Source organism: Bombus huntii, chromosome 2 (assembly GCF_024542735.1).
Source record: "Bombus huntii isolate Logan2020A chromosome 2, iyBomHunt1.1, whole genome shotgun sequence".
Lineage (NCBI taxonomy): Eukaryota > Metazoa > Arthropoda > Insecta > Hymenoptera > Apidae > Bombus > Bombus huntii.
Window position 1 is genome coordinate 1,195,391 of NC_066239.1, and position 20,697 is coordinate 1,216,087.

Below are 20,697 nucleotides of genomic sequence, written 5' to 3' on the forward strand. Positions count from 1 at the left end.
GTTTCACAGTAAATGGTAATTCGTGATTTGAAATGATATAATTGTGATAATAATAATTCATAAAAATAGCATTCTTAATTGGGTCGAAATTATTTACAGTTAATCAAATTAATTTCCGAAACGAATTAATCTATTCATCATATATACAGGGTGGTTGATAACTGGTGATTCTTGGCGAAAAAAGAAGTCGAAAATATAGAATAAAAATTTTTCGTTTGAGGCTTTGTTTTCGAGAAAATCGACTTTGAATTTTCGCTCGGTACGCGTGCACTTTATCACGTCTCGTTATAACGGATCTCACTGTACATCATCGTCTCGAAATTAAAAAAAAATTTTATTCTATATTTCCGACTTCTTTTTTCACGTAGAATCACCCCCTGTCTGCTTGTACCACCAGTTACCAACCACCCTGTATATGTGGGATAGTGTGACATCAGGGAAGGACGTGGCGTGAGGAGTAATTGTTTATTAGCGTTGTCCGTTTAGGAAAAAAGCGAGCATGGAAAACATTGTAACGAGAGTTGAGAGAGTAAGAGTTGAATTTATTGTTGTCGTGTGAAGATCGTTGTGTCGTAGAAGTAGTGAGTAACGAATACGTGAAACGGGGTATTATATTCGATTTCGTGCGAGTGCAAACGATATTGTATAAATCATACTTTTACCTACAAACTAATAATATAATATTCCTACATATATATGTAACGGCACATGAGTCAATGAAAGATTCGAATCGAGAGAGACTCATATTGTTGTGCCTTGGAATGCCAACGTTGTTTTGGTAAACGAACTCCGGACAAAACATTATCGTCGTTATTTGTAATCGTCAACCGGAGTTATGTTTGAACTTTTTACAATACCACCGGTCGATACAAATAGACGAACGTGCTCTCTAGGACGATCATTATAGCGAGTCATACAGTCAAATAGCGAGCGTGAAATTGAACAGTAGCATTGACCGAGCAGCAATTACGTCCGGCATACTTGTACTTAAACTTGTGCTCGTACTTAAAGTGATTTTAATGTACACTGACTATTACGATTTTATCAATATATATTACAATTTTATCGTCTCTTTAGTAAACCAACACGTATAATAAACCACCTTATATATATATATATTTATTTACTTATTTATTTATTTATTTTGACCGATTAAGGTGAAACTATTTCGTTAATTCTAAAACAAATTGTCTAACTCATGAATGCATCTTATGGTAGTATTTGTTGCCAACAATGAATACATCAAACTGTGTAACACTATAAACAATATCTTTCGTCCAACCTTTTCCATTCGCATGTATATCACCGTGAAACAATAGTTGCAATTATAACGTTTAAAATGAAACATAAATCACCTATGCAGGAAGATCCTTTGACACGAAATCCGTCGAAACACGAGCACTTCACGCCCGTTTGAGTGTCTTCGCACACATGCTCGCACCCACCACGATCCTGATTGCAACGTTTCACGTTATTCAGTGTCGCTTCTGGAACAAAAGCCAATGAATTTTTCCCTACGTGGACTCTTATCCGACCAACTTTCCCTCGTCGAGAAGCGACTTTAAATTGATCGAGCGAGATATTTTTATGGATTCTTTGTGTCTGGTATATGGTGTTATCTACGGTGACGAAGTTTGAAATTTATAAAACGTGTAGTGTAGGAAAATATTCCACGCCCCCTCCCGTTATGTTCGCGTTAATTCTGTAAAAATTCTTTTTCCACAATAGAATTTCTTTGGAAATTCTGAAAAATGAGAATCAACCAGTGATAAACTTTTGTAATATGGAAAATACCTTTGTATTGATTTTATATAAAACGTATAAGAAATTATTTTCTCCCTTTTGTCATGTTTATTCTGTAAAAACCCTTTTTCTTTTTCTCCTCTTTCCCAAGACAATAGAATTTCTTTGGAAATTCTGCAAAAAGAAATTGAATCAGCGATGAACTTTTAAAATTAAAATTCTTTTGGGTCTTTTCGGTCCAGATATGCAAAATGATCGGGACCGTGTCAGTGAATGAGATGAGATAACGTCATTTTAAGGGCCGGTTATCAATGTCTTCTAATTTAGTTAATTTTAATTATTCCTGTATAACAAAAATCACGAGTATTGTTGAAGCATAACAAAAATAGATAAGAAAACGCTAAAACAAAAATGCCTCACGATTTTTTTTTGGAAAACCCCAACGCGATGCTTTGGTGTTTTCTAAAACATTTATTTTAACTAAAAACTAAAATACCCTCTTAATGTATAAAATTACGTGAAAGCTTTCATTGGAAGTTATTTCATTTTCGTTTTAATTCCCACCAAAATCGAAGGAAAAAGAAAAGAAGGTTCCATCGTGAGTCAAGTTGAAGCTTGGACATAGAAATTACTTTGAAACTTCACTTTTCTATATTTTTCTGTCCGAAAACGTTTTAAAAGGTAGTATTATCTTGAATGTCTCGGACAAATATTTTTCCATGTATCGATTTTGTTTTCACGGCATCTTACCTTCCTCTTTTACGCAACGCGGAAGTACGCCTAACCAAGTGCCATCGCTGCAGAAAAGTCGATCAGCCGTGGAGTCCTCGAAAACGTATCCCTTGGTGCACTCGTAAACTGCTACGAGGTATCGATTGTACGGTGGCAGTATATTCTTCCTCCTGAAAAAAAGTACCCAGAGAAACATGTTTGGTGGTCGCAGCCCGCACTCGAAATTGCGATAAATCCTTATCGAACGAGACGCTACGTTAATAAGATATCAGTTAATCTTCATAAGTCAATATAACGTTCGTTACGTTACACAGCATGTTCAGAACTATTTTATCTTTTGCACGATGAAAATAGAAAAAATTGTGATATTATGTTTCAGTTTATGTCATGCCTAAAGTTAAGTTTCATGTCTATATTAATGAAATAAAAATGGATATATAGCGAAAAGATCGAAATTTAGTTGACCGAGAGATTGAAAGTTCAATAAACTAACAACTAGATTTTATCATATTTACATTTCTCAATTATATTATTGAGAAAATTGAAATACAATTCGTTGAATTAATCAAAAAGCTCTGCAAAGAATATCACGAGAGAAGAATCTTTTGCGATAAAAAGATTTACCCTACAGATTTAATCAAATTACCAAGATTTGCTCTTACATCTACGAGACAAAATTCTGTAGGACTGGAGAGTAACATTAGAACTCTCTGTATGTCACTTAATCAGATACGGGAGCTCTCCATCGAGCCGATTCGAAACGCAGGATGTATAGAAATCCTCAAGAGATGATTTCAACTCATAGGGATATGATGTTGATAAGCGAGATCTGTTCAAAGGAACCCATCGATCGTGAGAGCTTAAATGATTAGAATCTGCGCACAGTATTATATCTATTACCTGAATGACTGAATCGATATAATGACCAATATTTTTGTTTGCTTGATGAAAATTGAAAAGTATTACTTCTCAGAAATACCATAAATCACCGGCGACCTGCGTAGCAAGGGACGCGTTAACAAATGTATCGCTTTTCTCTAATTTCACATGCGACCTAGTTCCTGACGTTACAGTAAGTTCCGAAGTTTCAATAATTCTCCAATATCAATTCGAATTTAGGTAACAGCCTCTATCTCGATCCTTCAAACTCGTAATGACTGATACATCATGGTCAAATTGAAGAAATATTTATATGGAATTTTTTGCTTACTGTCTATTAAAAATTCATCCAGTATTAACCTTCTTAAACTCTGATATTAGCTTTTCTTCGATTCCCGATCCCTCTAATTGTCGAACAATAAATAATAAAGAACCTCCAACATTGATCCTTCGGGAAAAACCTGGCAGCGCTCAGGTAAACCGCTAAATATAATACATCTAATGCTATTTTCGCATGTTAAATGTCATTATGCATAATATAATTACTACTACCATTCTTTTACATCGGATATCAGAAACGCAAGATGTCTTGAAAATAAAGAGATAATTATCTTTTAAGTGTTCGTTCTGAATTCCTCGTCACTTTATCGCACTAATAAACAGTTGTCGAAATCCTATTCAATCTCCATATTTTTTACAATGTAATATCGCAAATAGCAATTATGTGAAACACAGCCGCATCAAATAAATCAAAACGATGAAAAGAATTCCTTCAATTACTTCAAAAATCAACTCTATGATCACGTTCAAACAATCAAGAAGAACATACAAAAGAGTAATGTGCAACTTGCGAGATATACCACGAAACATCAAACCGCAAATCAAGTTAGAAAATAGTTGAGAAACAGGTACAAACGTAATAAACATTCGCCTCCTTTATCCCTCTGTTTCCCGATAGAGCTAGAAAGAAAATGAGATACAAACCTGGCGTACTTGGCAGGATTCGCGTTTTCAAGCAGAGGAGCTTTAGCAAATCCTTTTCTGCGAGCTTTCATGAAGCAGCTGAGATCCAACCTCGACATTATTGTTTCATTGAGCGCGGCGTGCGCCATAGCTGGCGGCGATTCGAGCGCCGACTTCTCGCCGGTTTGTTTCAACCTCTGTTTCCTCTCCTTCGCCTTCCTCCGCTTCTTCAGCTCACCGATTCTTTTGCGCGCCCTCAGCCTCTCCCTCGCCGCCCTTTCCTCCGACGGTGTCGTTGAAATTGGATCGTCACCGAGATACAGATCGTTGCGAAAGTGTCGGAATCTGTTGTCTAAACGGAGATCAAAATTGCGATAGAGATCGAGATAATGAAAATCGTAATTCTTTGAATAATCCGCGGAAATTTAAATAATGATACGTGTTAAAGGGAATGGCTGTCACTTTTGTGAAGAATATAATAGAAAATGAAAAGACTGAAGGAACGAGGATGATGAACACATTGCAAACGGAATTGTGTATTTTAATGTAGAAACTAATTTAGTACACATTCTGTGTGACATAAATTTTATGTGATTTGTTATCCAGGATGTGTATGTCACTAGTGAGCCATCCAAAATATAAACTGAAACTTGGAAAATATAATTCTCTTCTCAGCAAACAATAAACAGAGAAAGTTTACTGACTGAAGAATCATTGAAACACAGTGTCTGACCATTATCCTACTTATTCTACTGTGTCAACTAGTTATATTTCTATTCCTTATTAAAGCAAGATTTAAAAACTATAATTTTTTCACGCACGAGATAGACCGAGCAATGAAGAAACATTGGATTTTAACGTCTGACCATTTCTCTACTTATTCTACTGTATCAAATGTTTTTAGATATATTTCATCCCTTGTTTAACCAGAATTTTGAAAACATAATCCTTTTTAGGCAAAGATAAACAGAGAAGGTGTACTTCATTGAAAAAGCATTGAGACCTAATGTCTGACCATTACACTAGCTATTCTACTGTTACGCGGTCATTGCAGAACCAATTATCTCCACACAGAGAATCATCTATATAATAAACTTCTACCACTTACCAGACTGTGCGCAGGAAACGAGAATTACCTGTTGATATAATGCTTAAAATTAGTTTCTTCAGAAACCTTGAAAATATTAGTAAAGTAATGGGTTTTCAGTTAATGGCAACACAGTTGTGCTTCACCTTTAGCATACAGGCATATTCACTTCTGTTCCTCCTCTATTTTTTTTTTTTTTTTGCATGTTTCCTTTCTTTTCTAACTCCTCTCTCCTTATTTTATCTATACTTTAATTTTATATATTACTTTAATAAGTAATTATTGCATGACAATGAAGATACTGTAGAATATGCAACATTTCAATGAATGGAGAGACATGATTAATTGGATAAGAAGGCTATTACATAATGAAAAACATAGTTTTCTACATATTAAAATATATTATAATATTTGTTTGTTCGACCACTCGCGGGGAGACGTAGTCGCTAGGAGAGACGTCAACGGGAGTCGTAAATTCCCGTTACGATTATAACAATCGACACCACGAATTGATCGATCCCCTGATTTCCGTTGAGATAATAGGGGTGATTGAGTTTGTGTAACACTGTGATTCACAGAATTATAAATTATATATTTCCAACACTTAGATTACACTGATGAGCATAGATAGATAGATAATCACTTATCGCACGAAGATAAGATATATATGTACGTTAGAGCAGGGCTCTTATAATTGGATTTAATGTATTAGTGGACGTAGCACTATAAGATATTTAGGAGAGGAAATGTATGCTCGACAATACCTAGACCGACTCTCGCGTTATGCTTAGACTGCTCCGATGGGCATTAGCGGTAGACTTACTAGTTGACTTTTCCAACGATGTAGAAGAAGAAGTTGAGTGACGATGCTGCGTCGGAAGAAAGCTAAGGATGGGTGTGTCTAGCGCACGGGACCATCGGATTTGTTGGTGACGATTTTAGTTAGGAGAGTGAGGGAATAGGCTTCGTTGTTGATTGGTTAAACGAAGGGTCTTAACCGCCCTCGAGAGAAAGTGGTTAGTGGGAGGAAAGTTGCAGCATACGTGAGAAAAACTAACTTTCCCTTGTCAAGCCGTGGTAGACAATAGTCTTTAGAAATTCTTCGGAAACAGACGTTTGTTTGGTTTGAAGGACCTTTTCTAGGAAATCTATGAAATTTATGGAAGGTCCTTGAAACTATGGAGGATACGCTGCGAGTATACGAAGACATCTGGTTGCCATATTGCCCGCGGTGTGTGGCCTGGGCTAGGTAGAGGGTTACGCGACGTAACAATATTGTAACGCATTTTATTATAATCGAAATATGAAATAATATCCGTTATAATAATAATGAAAGAGATATAATGTAAATATAATATTTTATAAATTATTCGTGGACGTCCTATTCATATTCTGCTACTAAATTGCAGAGATTTTTTAATATGTTAAGTTGCGTTGAATTACATTTCGCGAAAGTGCCATCTCTCAAACCATGTGAATGTCCTTCCATCTGATATTAGTATAAATGTTTCAGAGTGAGAATGGTTTCAACGATGTACATTTTTGCGACTTTTACGCTACTTTTACCGCATTTTACCCTATAAAATAGCTTCTCTTCGTTTCAATAGTTAGCGTCATACTTTCCTTTTTAAACTCGTAACATAAAACGATACAAATTCCATTTTAATATACCGTTCGAGCGATATGATATTTAGATAGCAGAATATTTGAATAGCGGAATATCTGAATAATAGATGTTAAGTAATGAATGTTCCATTGTGCTCTATTGTTATGATTATTATAGTGATATTATTTACCAGTATCTACGTTTCATGTCAAAAAACTAATTTTGTGGAAATATTATACGCGTGTTTGCTGCTGTAGAGGCATCATAGTAGGATCGAACGATCTTAAAGTTCCAAAGAAAGGCACGTTCTCCCTAAATCCATAGAAATAAATCTCTCTTGATAGAAGAATGTAATATCAAACATCACTCGCAAATATATACTGCGATCTTGTCAGGTCAGTTTTAACAGTTTATTTATTCCTCATTAAACAAACTCTGATTCAAACCGTGGTCATCCATAAATCCTCTACCATTAAGTTGAAAATGGATAACACAGTTTAGTAATTGACGCAGTCGCGTAAGAGAGTTCCCCAAATTTCCATAAATTCAAATTTGAGTTATAACGAACAGACTATGTAACACACAGCTAACCATGCATCAAAATCACATCTCCACCGCCAAAATGATCTAAATACACGGCGGGACATTTATCAACTAAAGGTCTCAGTGAAAACGTAGTATAACTGTATTTATTCTACAGGAAAAATTGTACGAATGTTCTCCATATTTAGTCGCGCCATTTGATATTTTAATATATAGAACATTATACAGATTTCTTATAGGTATTTTGTCAAATATTTTTTTATATAAAAATGCCCAGAACATCTTTAAAGAAATGTTTCATAGTAGAATACTCCTTTAAAAAAGAACCTTTAATTTTACCTACAGTTCTTTTAAATTAAAGACCTTAGCACTTGAGTCAGTTTTCCTCTTTCATTAGATATACAGACTCCATCTACACTGCCGACCTACCTATATCAAACGATATAACAATAGCGACATTTGCAGACGACACAGCGCTATTAGCTACACACGCAGACCCGGTAATAGCCTCATCCACTCTCCAGCGAAGTCTCGACTCCATGGAAAAGTGGTTTCACAAATGGGGTTTCAAAGTCAACGAAAAGAAATCCTCACATGTAACCTTCACGCTCCGAAAACAAACCTGCCCCAGGTCACCCATCAACAATGCAACAGTTCCTAGCAGGGACACAGTCCGATACCTGGGCATGACCCTGGACAGGAGACTAACGTGGAAGACACACATCTCAGATAAAAGGAAGCAACTAAAGGACAAACTAAAAAAACTCTATTGGCTCACGGGCCGACGCTCCAAACTAAACATACAGAATAAAATTACCCTCTACAAGACCGTAATAAAACCTGTCTGGACCTACGGAATCCAACTATGGGGAACAGCAAGTAACTCCAACATTGAAATACTCCAACGCTTTCAATCGAAAACGCTAAGATCCCTAATTGACGCACCTTGGTATGTAACCAATGAAACAATACACCGCGACCTCAAGATACCCACCGTCAAAGAGGAAATAGCAAAATATAGCGACAGATATAGCAAAAGAATCAACAAACACCGAAACCCCCTAATCACTGGACTACTCGATACGACGGACCAGATTCGCAGGCTGAAGAGGCACTACCCGCTAGACCTAAACGTTAGATTCATTTAATTATCCAAATTAAGCATATGCACTTACTTATAATACTTATAAATTATACCTATCTATAACAAGTATTAACTTATTGTAAATAAACAGCCATGTCACTGCGCCACACCAGAAAAATTACTGAAAATTCTCAACGCGAGAATTGATTGTAATTTCAACAATAAATAAAAAAAAAAAAAAACATGTAACCTTCACGCTCCGAAAACAAACCTGCCCCCAGGTCACCATCAACAATGCAACAGTTCCTAGCAGGGACACGGTCCGATACCTGGGCATGACCCTGGACAGGAGACTAACGTGGAAGACACACATCTCAGATAAAAGGAAGCAACTAAAGGACAAACTAAAAAAACTCTATTGGCTCACGGGCCGACGCTCCAAACTAAACATACAGAATAAAATTACCCTCTACAAGACCGTAATAAAACCTGTCTGGACCTACGGAATCCAACTATGGGGAACAGCAAGTAACTCCAACATTGAAATACTCCAACGCTTTCAATCGAAAACGCTAAGATCCCTAATTGACGCACCTTGGTATGTAACCAATGAAACAATACACCGCGACCTCAAGATACCCACCGTCAAAGAGGAAATAGCAAAATATAGCGACAGATATAGCAAAAGAATCAACAAACACCGAAACCCCCTAATCACTGGACTACTCGATACGACGGACCAGATTCGCAGGCTGAAGAGGCACTACCCGCTAGACCTAAACGTTAGATTCATTTAATTATCCAAATTAAGCATATGCACTTACTTATAGTACTTATAGATTATAAATTATATCTATCTATAATAAGTATTAACTTATTGTAAATAAACAGCCATGTCACTGCGCCACGCCAGAAAAATTACTGAAAATTCTCAACGCGAGAATTGATTGTAATTTCAACAAATAAATAAAAAAAAAAAATATTTTCGACTTCTTTTTTCGCGTAAAATCGCCCCCTTTCCGCTTGTACCACCAGTTACCAACCACCCTGTTACGCCGCCTAAAACATCTGCACGCCAGCCCGCACGACCGGACAACAACCGACCTGCGTAACGTCACTTCGACCCTCAATAAACCTAAGGACCCACCATAACTTTCACTTCCCTGTATTGTTTCGCCATGTGTCTTCAATCCTTTTGTCTTGAAGAATTTCTAAAGCTTAAAAATATTCTCGAAACACAGTCGGTTTTTAGAGAGGTCCTTGGGTTTATTAGTCGCACTTAAAACACGGAGAAAGCGGGTATGCACCCATTAGGAAAATCGGAATAGCCCTGTAATAAAACAAGCTAGGTTTTTCTCACGCACACAGTCATCTATCCACCACGATGGTAGGAGACTTCCTACTCATCCCTTCGAACAGTAGTGCAGGTTATGACCAATCGACACCGCGGTTCGTTATCCTCACTTTTCCTAACGAAAGTGGGAACAACGAATCCGCGTTCTTTAGGCACAGGGGCACACCCACACCAAACTTTTCTTCCGTATTAGAAAAAACGCGGCAGTCTACACATAGCGCAAGAGTCGCATACTTTACGCAAACCTTTGTCGGTTCTCGGTGTTGTCAAACATACATCTCCTCTCCTAAATATATTATAGTGCTACGTCCACTAATACATTAACTTTCGTTATAAGAGCCCTGCTCTAGCGCACATATCTATCTCATCCTTGTGCGACAAGTTGTTATCTATTTATCTTTCCTCGACAGTGTAATCTAAGTGTTGGAAATATATAATTTATAATTCTGTGAATCACAGTGTTATACAAACTCAATCACCCCTATTATCTCAACGGAAATCAGGGGATCGATCAATTCGTGGTGTCGATTGTTATAATCGTAATGGGAATTTACGACTCCCGTTGACGTCTCTCCTCTCGATTACGTCTCCCCGCGATTGGTCGAGAATACACACCCTGTATAACGAACAGTGGTTGAAAACTGCGATGAAAATGAGCGCGTGCTCTATAATACCGCCAAAATTCCAAGAATTGATTCAATCACTCTTAAGTTAATGAGGAATTACTGGAATATATCTAGTAATGACTCTATATGGTTTATCCACAGTCGAGTTATTTTGAAGCGGCAGAATCAAGTTACTTTCCATCAGAACCTTCTGTTTATTTGGATAGTCCAGGCTTAATCCAAGACGAACGAAACATTCCTGTAATCTATCACACTCTTCGACAAGTTTATGATAAAAATTTGACGTACGGTTTCAAGCCTATCCTTGATAGTAATTATTGCAAGTTTGTAATTCCTGAATCGGACTGATATTCATCGGCAGGACACTAACAGATATTGGCGGATTGAGAGTGTCAGCTGATCTTAGTGGAACTAATGCCATATTCTAGTTATGTCCACTAAAATTCTGCAATCATGATCATTTGCTAAAGAAGTGTATTTTCTTTGTATTTACGGATCAGTTTAGGTTAATAATATAAGGTTTTATACAAATATTTCCATCTATTTTTTCGGTTTTAATTTATTTACGCTTTTTCTTTTTCTTTTGTTATTCAGTTTTTATCCCAACAAATAGTTTTAACACGAGGTGCAAAATAATATTCAAAAACCTTCTCTAGTTAGTAATGGTATCTTGAAAAAATTGAAAGTAGTTTATTTGATGAAGCTCGTTTATCGAGCTGCGAACTATGCACGTATTGTCGCTTTAGTTGAGCGTTTACAACATGATCTTGCGACGACTTGTGTAATCAATTTTCTCTGGGAAAACAAAATAAAGAAAAGAATGACTAAAAGTAGCATCACATCCTATCTTTCACCTTTCAACAGCCAAAGAAGAAGGACACAGCGGAGAAATATATAGAACACGAAACGTGTGCAAATTGAATTCAGATTGAACGCTAATTAAATCGTGGCATGGCGATACCGTGTACTGTTTGTCATGTATGGTATTACGATCGTTAATGTGATAACGAGCGTCATTGCTTAAATTCAACAACACAACGGACGCGCGTGTGCACGCATTACCGCGTTAATATTGTTTATCGCGGCGTAGAGACAAGCAGTAAATACCGACAATGCGTCAATGAACGATGAACGTGCCGTTGCTCGCGTGATTCCTATCCGAAACTTTCGGAGAACTTCAACTTCGACACCCGGAATATCCGGTCGTCACCAGAACTTTCTTCGTAAGTGGCGTGTTTGCTCGTGCGTTTACTGAAATCCGTTTCGATACGACTACCGAGTCCGATACGTCCGATTCATCTTCTTGCTAGATGGCTATATACGATACATGTCGAGGATCTTACGACTTGAAAGATTTCGAAATGTTGATTTTTAGAAGACGAACGTGGTTTAAGAGAGACTTCCAGTTTGGAGAGAATACTTCATATAATACGGAAAATAACGAAGTACAGGAATTTTACTATCATGGAACTTTTACGCGTTTGCTGATGTAGCTGAATTATTTTACTTGTGAAATTAAAAAGAAACAAATATGAATAATTACGAAGTAAATAAAATTTAATGAAACGAAAATACCATATAAAGATGATAATTGGAAAAACTAGGAAAATCATTTTTATTCAAAAGAAACTTATTTTGCTCTCTTTTAATTAAAATGTCTTATCTCGCATTTTAGGGTTTCCAGAATATGATACAATATTTGAAGTTCCCAGCGTTTCGTTTCTTTTAAGCGAAGTTATATCATGTTGCGATATTCTAACTTAATATTGTAAAATGAATGAAGAAAAACGGAAACAGTATTGTATTAATAAACATATTAGGTAATAATGACTATTAGAAAATTATCACAATAGAACTTAATTTATCAGAACTGGTCAAGAGACAAAATATTTCGGGTATTCGAATAATATGAAGTTGGATAATAAAGACTCGCTTGCTACTCCCATCAGCTGCTGCTATGAATTTCGATAACAGAGGTTGACATTCGAATAACTGAAGTTGAACCAAAATTTCGAAACAAATTGTGTTAAATAAACGTGTTCGTATAACTGAAAATACGCTGGAGTATAGTTCGAATAATAGAGGCTTAATTACGAGTGCTTATACAACTAACGATAAACAAAAACAGATTCCTATAAACGGAGTTCGGATAAACGAAGTTCTACGGCGCATGAAATAAAAATGGAATCCGAGAAGAAAATTGACATGAATTGGTAACTTTGAAGTAGCTTAGTAAATATTAAAATCAGATAAGTGCACATTAGTTAAAGTTGTGTAGGATAAGAGATAATTGATTCGAAGGAATTTCGGTCGATTGATCCTTCTCCAGCTTGCATTATCCACTTAATAGTTTTACAACTTTTGCTCATATTTCCAAAGTCAACTCCGGATGAGGTTCCATGACGTTTCATTATAATGAATTATATATCCCATTCTATCTCAGGAACAAAGACAAAGGCAGGACAATGACTTCATGTTTCAATGTTAACTCATTTGAAATGGACGATATTGTTCTGTTAATAACGTGAATATAATGTTAATATATAAATAAATAAATATATGAAATATATGTTAATAATATAAAATATTAGTAACTTTATTACACCGGAAGCTACGTGGTCTGCTCTCTTTTTATTTTTGAAATTTAATTTCTGGTAATTCGGGTAAAAATTATTACAACTGAGATGAGATACAATTGTGTAAAAAGAGAAATACATGTAGTAACTGATGGTTCTTAGAGTAAGGACAAGTGATGATGGTAGAGTTTAAAGTTTAAGGTATTTTAATGAGTGATATTCAATAACAGTTCGCTGTGGAGTGCCGAAGCGTGCAGACGTGTCTCTAGTGCCCAGCGTAGTCCGAAAACAACACGTGTCGCCCAACCGTCGAAAGAGAACACAGCTAAGTGTCCCTTACCCTTTAGGGAGAAGAAAATCCCACGCACCTAACCCCAATCCGAATACTAGCCTCATAGTCTCACGACTAGTTGTTCATTCCGAATTAATTAGCTCGATGATGGCCCAGCAACCGCGACCAGGCTCTCCGGAGCAGACTCGCAGCTACCCCGTGCTACCCCCCCCCCCCCCCCCCGTGGCAGAAGTGTAGCAGAACTCTCCGGACTAACGACGCTAATACTACAAAGAAAAGGAAAATAGAAACAGCAACGCAAATAAACACACACAACAGGTTCGCCGTATTGGAATCCTCAAACGACGCCATGGAAATCGTAGAACCGCCACCAAACCAACACTCACAGAGAATCCCCCCTCCCCCACCAATATTTGTAGACGACGTCATCGACATACAGACAATGATCAAGTCCCTAGAGAGAGATATCAGCAAGGAGGAATATAACCTTAAGATAAGCAACAATAAAGTAAAAATACTGCCGACGAACCCAGAAGCTTACAGAAAACTCACCAAGACACTCAGGACCCTGAACGCCAACTTCCACACCTACCAACTCAAACAGGAAAGGCCTTTCCGGGTGGTCCTACGAAACATACACCACTCAGCAGACATAGACGAACTCAAATACGAACTCTCAAAACTCGGCCACGAAGTCATCAACGTAAGTAATATAAGGCATGGAGTCTCGAAAGACCCGTTATCCTTATTCTTCCTAGACATTAAACAAAAACCGAATAACAAGGAAATATACAACATCAGTCGCCTAATGAACGCGATAGTAAAGATCGAACCACCGCTCGTGAAAAAAGAAATAGTGCAGTGCAAAAGGTGCCAAAGGTACGGTCATACACAGAAATACTGCAACCATACTTTCCGCTGCGTTAAATGCGCAGGCTCTCACTCCACTGACCAGTGCGCCAAATCACCGGAAACCCCAGCGAAATGCATCCACTGCCAAGGGGACCACCCTGCCAACTACAAAGGCTGCCCAGCATATAAAACACTATACACGAACAGGTACCCTAAGCTCAGAGCAAAAGAGGTATCCAACCAAACACCCAGCCCGCCGAAATTCACGACTACCCCAACCCCCTCAACCAACCAAACACCCAGTCCTACCAAATTCATCTCCACCTCAACCTCCTATGCCCAAGCAGTACAAGGCATCCAAAATAACCCGAACAGCCAAAGGAACCTTCCCCAAAACAGTGTCCCCAACCCACCAAACGCAGACAACTCCTCAAGGCTCGAAAAGCTAATAGAGAAACAATCGGAGCAAATAAATCACTTGCTATCGCTACTAACACTCATCGTGGAAAAATTAGCACGCCCCGACTCAAAATAAAACCAAGGCGCATAGCTCTCTGGAACGCCAACGGTCTAGCGCAACACAAACGTGAACTAGAACTCTTCTTAAAACACCAGCAAATCGACGTAATGCTCGTATCGGAAACCCACTTCACCGATAAGAGCTACCTGAAAATAAATGGTTACAAATTCTACCATACCCAACACCCCAGCGGAAAGGCCCACGGTGGCACCGGAATAATAATCAAAGCAAGTATTAAGCACTACGAACTCCCACCATTCCAGAAAGACTACCTCCAAGCAACAAACGTAGCAATAGAAGACTGTCATGGCTCAATCACCACCTCAGCAGTATACTGCCCTCCCAGACACTCCATCGCCAAAGAAGACTTTGATAACTTCCTGGACACCCTGGGCAATAGATTCATAGTTGGAGGAGACTATAACGCCAAGCACATCCAATGGGGCAGCAGACTGGTTACAGCAAGAGGCAAAAACCTTTTAAACAGCATAATAAACAACAACCTCAACTACCTCACCACATACGAATCCACATACTGGCCCACTGACACCAACAAAACACCCGACCTTCTCGACTTCTTCATAACTAAAAATATCTCATCAAGACACGTCCAGATCAACTCCTCGGCTGATCTCTCCTCTGATCATTCTCCCGTGATAGCAACAGTCAGTTCAACAATCATCGAGAATACACCTAATGGCTCCATTCACAACCAACACACCAACTGGCAGCTCTTTAGAGAAGTCTTTACACACTCAACTTCAGCCTTAACTCCACTAAAAACAAAGGAAGAAATCGAAGCAGCCACGGAATACTTGAACACGAGTATAATAAACGCAATCCGCCTCTCCACACCGACAAAGCCATCTAATAGCAAACAAGAATATCCCCAATACATACTAAAAAAAATAGCAGAAAAACGTAGACTAAGAAGAGTATGGCAGACCCATAGAACACCGGAGGACAAACGCAAACTAAACAACGCAAATAGAAAGCTATCCAGAACCTTAAAAAACTATAAAAACGACTGTTTCCATAAATACCTCGCCAGCTTATCCCCCACAGCCGACTCCAACTACTCACTATGGAAGGCCTCCAGGAAACTCACACGCCCCCCACAAATAATCCCACCTATCCGCCGTCCGCAAGGTGGATGGGCGCGAAGCCCTATAGAAAAAGCCGACCTGTTTGCTAAACACTTGTCAAAAGTATTCAAACCCCATTCCCCCAAAGCCGCCGCGGACGTTACTGAATACCTGCACACCCCCTTCCAAATGTCCCCTCCTATCGAACCCTTCTCCTCTGCAGAGACTATAGAAACAATCAGTCGCCTAAACCCCAAGAAAGCAGCAGGGCACGACCTAACAGGCAATAAAGCAATCAAGGAACTTCCCACAAAAGGGATAGCACTCATCACATCGATTTTTAATGCTATCCTTCGCCTGGAACACTATCCTAAGGCCTAGAAAATCTCATTGATTACCCTCATCCCTAAACCCGGTAAACCGATATACGAAACCTGCTCCTATCGCCCAATCAGTCTTTTACCTACCCTGTCCAAACTATTCGAGAAGATGCTCACGAACCGACTCCTTCCAATCCTAGAGAACTTGAAAACACTCCCAGATCACCAATTCGGCTTCCGAAAACATCATTCTACAGTAGAGCAAATCCACCGCTTAACTCATACGATCAGCCAAACACTCGAAAAGAAAAAATATTGCTCAGCGGTTTTCCTAGACATCCAACAGGCATTCGACAAAGTATGGCATGAAGGGCTACTATACAAGCTTAAAAAGATCCTACCTCACTCCTACTACTCCATTCTAAAATCTTACCTAACCAATAGACAATTCATGGTTAAATGCCTAGACGCCACTTCCGCAACATTCCCAATAGAAGCCGGCATACCCCAAGGTAGTGTCCTCGGACCCCCTACTGTACTCCATCTACACTGCCGACCTGCCTATATCAAACGATATAACAATAGCGACATTTGCAGACGACACAGCGCCAATAGCTACCCACGCAGACCCGGTAATAGCCTCATCCACTCTCCAGCGAAGTCTCGACTCCATGGAAAAGTGGTTTCACAAATGGGGTTTCAAAGTCAACGAAAAGAAATCCTCACATGTAACCTTCACGCTCCGAAAACAAACCTGCCCCAGGTCACCCATCAACAATGCAACAGTTCCTAGCAGGGACACAGTCCGATACCTGGGCATGACCCTAGACAGGCGACTAACGTGGAAGACACACATCTCAGATAAAAGGAAGCAACTAAAGAACAAACTAAAAAAACTCTATTGGCTCACGGGCCGACGCTCCAAACTAAACATACAGAATAAAATTACCCTCTACAAGACCGTAATAAAACCTGTCTGGACCTACGGAATCCAACTATGGGGAACAGCAAGTAACTCCAACATCGAAATACTCCAACGATTTCAATCGAAAACGCTAAGATCCCTAATTGACGCACCTTGGTATGTAACCAACGAAACAATACACCGCGACCTCAAGATACCCACCGTCAAAGAGGAAATAGCAAAATATAGCAACAGATACAGCAAAAGAATCAACAAACACCGAAACCCCCTAATCACTGGACTACTCGATACGACGGACCAGATTCGCAGGCTGAAGAGGCACTACCCGCTAGACCTAAACGTTAGATTCATTTAATTATCCAAATCAAGCATATGCACTTACTTATAATACTTATAGATTATAAATTATATCTATCTATAATAAGTATTAACTTATTGTAAATAAACAGCCATGTCACTGCGCCACGCCAGAAAAATTACTGAAAATTCTCAACGCGAGAATTGATTGTAATTTCAACAAATAAATAAAAAAAAAAAAAAAAAACATGTAACCTTCACGCTCCGAAAACAAACCTGCCCCCAGGTCACCATCAACAATGCAACAGTTCCTAGCAGGGACACGGTCCGATACCTGGGCATGACCCTGGACAGGAGACTAACGTGGAAGACACACATCTCAGATAAAAGGAAGCAACTAAAGGACAAACTAAAAAAACTCTATTGGCTCACGGGCCGACGCTCCAAACTAAACATACAGAATAAAATTACCCTCTACAAGACCGTAATAAAACCTGTCTGGACCTACGGAATCCAACTATGGGGAACAGCAAGTAACTCCAACATTGAAATACTCCAACGATTTCAATCGAAAACGCTAAGATCCCTAATTGACGCACCTTGGTATGTAACCAACGAAACAATACACCGCGACCTCAAGATATCCACCGTCAAAGAGGAAATAGCAAAATATAGCAACAGATACAGCAAAAGAATCAACAAACACCGAAACCCCCTAATCACTGGACTACTCGATACGACGGACCAGATTCGCAGGCTGAAGAGGCACTACCCGCTAGACCTAAACGTTAGATTCATTTAATTATCCAAATTAAGTATATGCACTTACTTATAATACTTATAAATTATACCTATCTATAATAAGTATTACCTTATTGTAAATAAACAGCCATGTCACTGCGCCACGCCAGAAAAATTACTGAAAATTCTCAACGCGAGAATTGATTGTAATTTCAACAAATAAATAAAAAAAAAAAATATTCAATAACAAAGGACAGACTACGATATCGTCGCACGCCGACTTACACTCCGTGTCCGCTCAACTCGCACTCTGCTTCTCGACTGACTCTCTCTGGCCGTTGTGGCACTCTATTGTCTTTTTCTAGGCCCACCGCACACGTGTTCTACAGACGCTCGTAGCCAAGGTCACGTAGGTCTTTTCGGCAAAGCTATTTACCTGAAGGACCCGGTAATGCATTGATGGAGCCGACAGCGCCTCGGCTCTAGAGACATTGTCTGTAGTTAGCTCGACGTTTCTTGGGCCCTTCTCCCCGATACTACATACAGTTATTAGAGGAAAGAGGAAGAGAAGAGAAGAGGAGCTTTTACGATGTTCACGATAAAGATGTAGAATTATTTAGAAGTTCTAATAATATGAAAGTAGGAATAATAAGAAATAATTCTACAAATTAAAATGATGAAATAAATCATTTTTAATACTCTAACTAAATATATTATACAAATTGTAAGTTGTTTAAAATATTAAATACATTTAAATCTCAATCTCAATGAATATCAAGATGAATCAATCATGTTTGAAATTTAATTTATTATCATAACACATAGTTTTCGCTCGATTTTAAACTCGACTGTAAGATAGTAATATCACATGGAATAAATGAATCCATATTCAAACATACAGATACAGTTTAATTAGCGAACAAGCAACAGTTCTATTCTCGGAACGATTTAACGGTCTAATAAACGAATCAACTGCTTCGCCTCGCACTTCTCTAAAATAGGAAAGATCGAGTTCAATCGCTTTCTTTGGAACATTCATTAATAGCATCGACGAAAAAATTCTATCTGATGATTCTCTCGAAGATGATTCGATAGACGCAATAAGGAAACGAGTAAAAAATGCTTTACAATTAACTACTAATGATCAAACTCTTCATAAAACTGTCAAAGTCTATAACTTCCTGAAAATAATAATACAACCAATAAGAATAAATGAATCGATTACGAAGGATACTATCGTTCGTTCTCCTTTTTTTTTATCACATTAAAATATTAAAGTACATAAAAAATTGAAATTCTTTATTGTTACGAGGTTTTATGGTTTAGTGGTTTTATAGTTACGAGGTGTAGTATGCGATGTTTCCCAAATTAAACAGCTAAAAAACAGCTATTTATTAATAGTTTCTGTACTTCCAAGTTTATCTCATTCTTAAATCCTGTTCATCAAATCTCTCGATCATTATCAACAATTCAATGTCATACTATGCCAACTTAGTTTAGTCGCGGTAATCGATAGCATTCTTATGCGATGAAAATCGTTGATCGGTTCGTAACCGCATGATTTCGAAAGTTCGTGGCAACCGTAACTTCCTTGTTACCCTAGTTCGGGTTCTGGGAAGCCTTTGTCGTTATCGATTAATGAAAACGTAGCAAAATAGTATCTCGCAGCGAAGCATTCAAAATTGACGTTGACTTTTCTGATCGGAATTATCGGAATATTTCATTGTACAAAATCTCTCCAAAATTTATTCGATTCTATTTAACATCAAAAAAAAAAAAAAAAAATAACAAAGTAGCAGGGAAGTTTCCCATATTAAATGTAGGTTCAACTGAATTTTTTCGTAATTGTTTCTCGAAATAAAAATTTATAAGCTATTCTACACTTTTAGTGTTTCAAGCTGTAAGGAATGTATTCTTAAATTCTACATTATAGAAAAATATTAGAAATGGGTGATGATCTACTGTATTTAAAATGAAATAACAACATTCTGAATGATTTCAAACATCTTATATCTTTGTTACATTATACATAACAAAGGATCTCGCCACGAAGAGGATCCTGTCATTACTAAATCATTGTCAGATACAGTTGCCATCTAACCGACCACACCCTCGCGAAGATTTATAAAACGACGTGTACTCGTTTGGAAGAGACACGGGACGAGCCGTAAATTCGACCACGCGTCAAACGTACACGTGTTTCGAGCATTGGGACAAGCGACTTGTAAGAAACATCGGAAACAAAGCACATGAACTTCAAACTGACCCGTCTAAAACCTTCATCTATTAATCTTATTCGAAGATATATTTTTTAAATCTTAAAGTAAGGTGCTATGGAAGTTCTGACTCTTATTATTTTAATAGACATATATATATATATAACTATGTAGACAAAAATGCATGGTTTTTGTAAGTAACATATTTTTCTATGACTATTAATTAATCCCTTTGGGGGCATTTTGAAAAGTTAAT

General features: G+C 38.0%; 1 protein-coding gene across 1 annotated transcript in view; it reads right to left on the reverse strand.

Annotated features, from left to right (window-relative positions):
- The window catches only part of LOC126875544 (fibrillin-1-like), a 235,471-nt gene that overhangs the window by 84,263 nt on the left and 130,511 nt on the right, over window positions 1-20,697 (reverse strand). The window contains exons 3-5 of the mRNA XM_050638503.1: window positions 4,339-4,669; window positions 2,494-2,645; window positions 1,356-1,487 (exon numbers count right to left, since the gene is read on the reverse strand). Of these exons, the coding sequence (XP_050494460.1) occupies window positions 1,356-1,487; window positions 2,494-2,645; window positions 4,339-4,669 (615 nt within the window). The remainder of the gene's footprint in view (window positions 1-1,355; window positions 1,488-2,493; window positions 2,646-4,338; window positions 4,670-20,697) is intronic.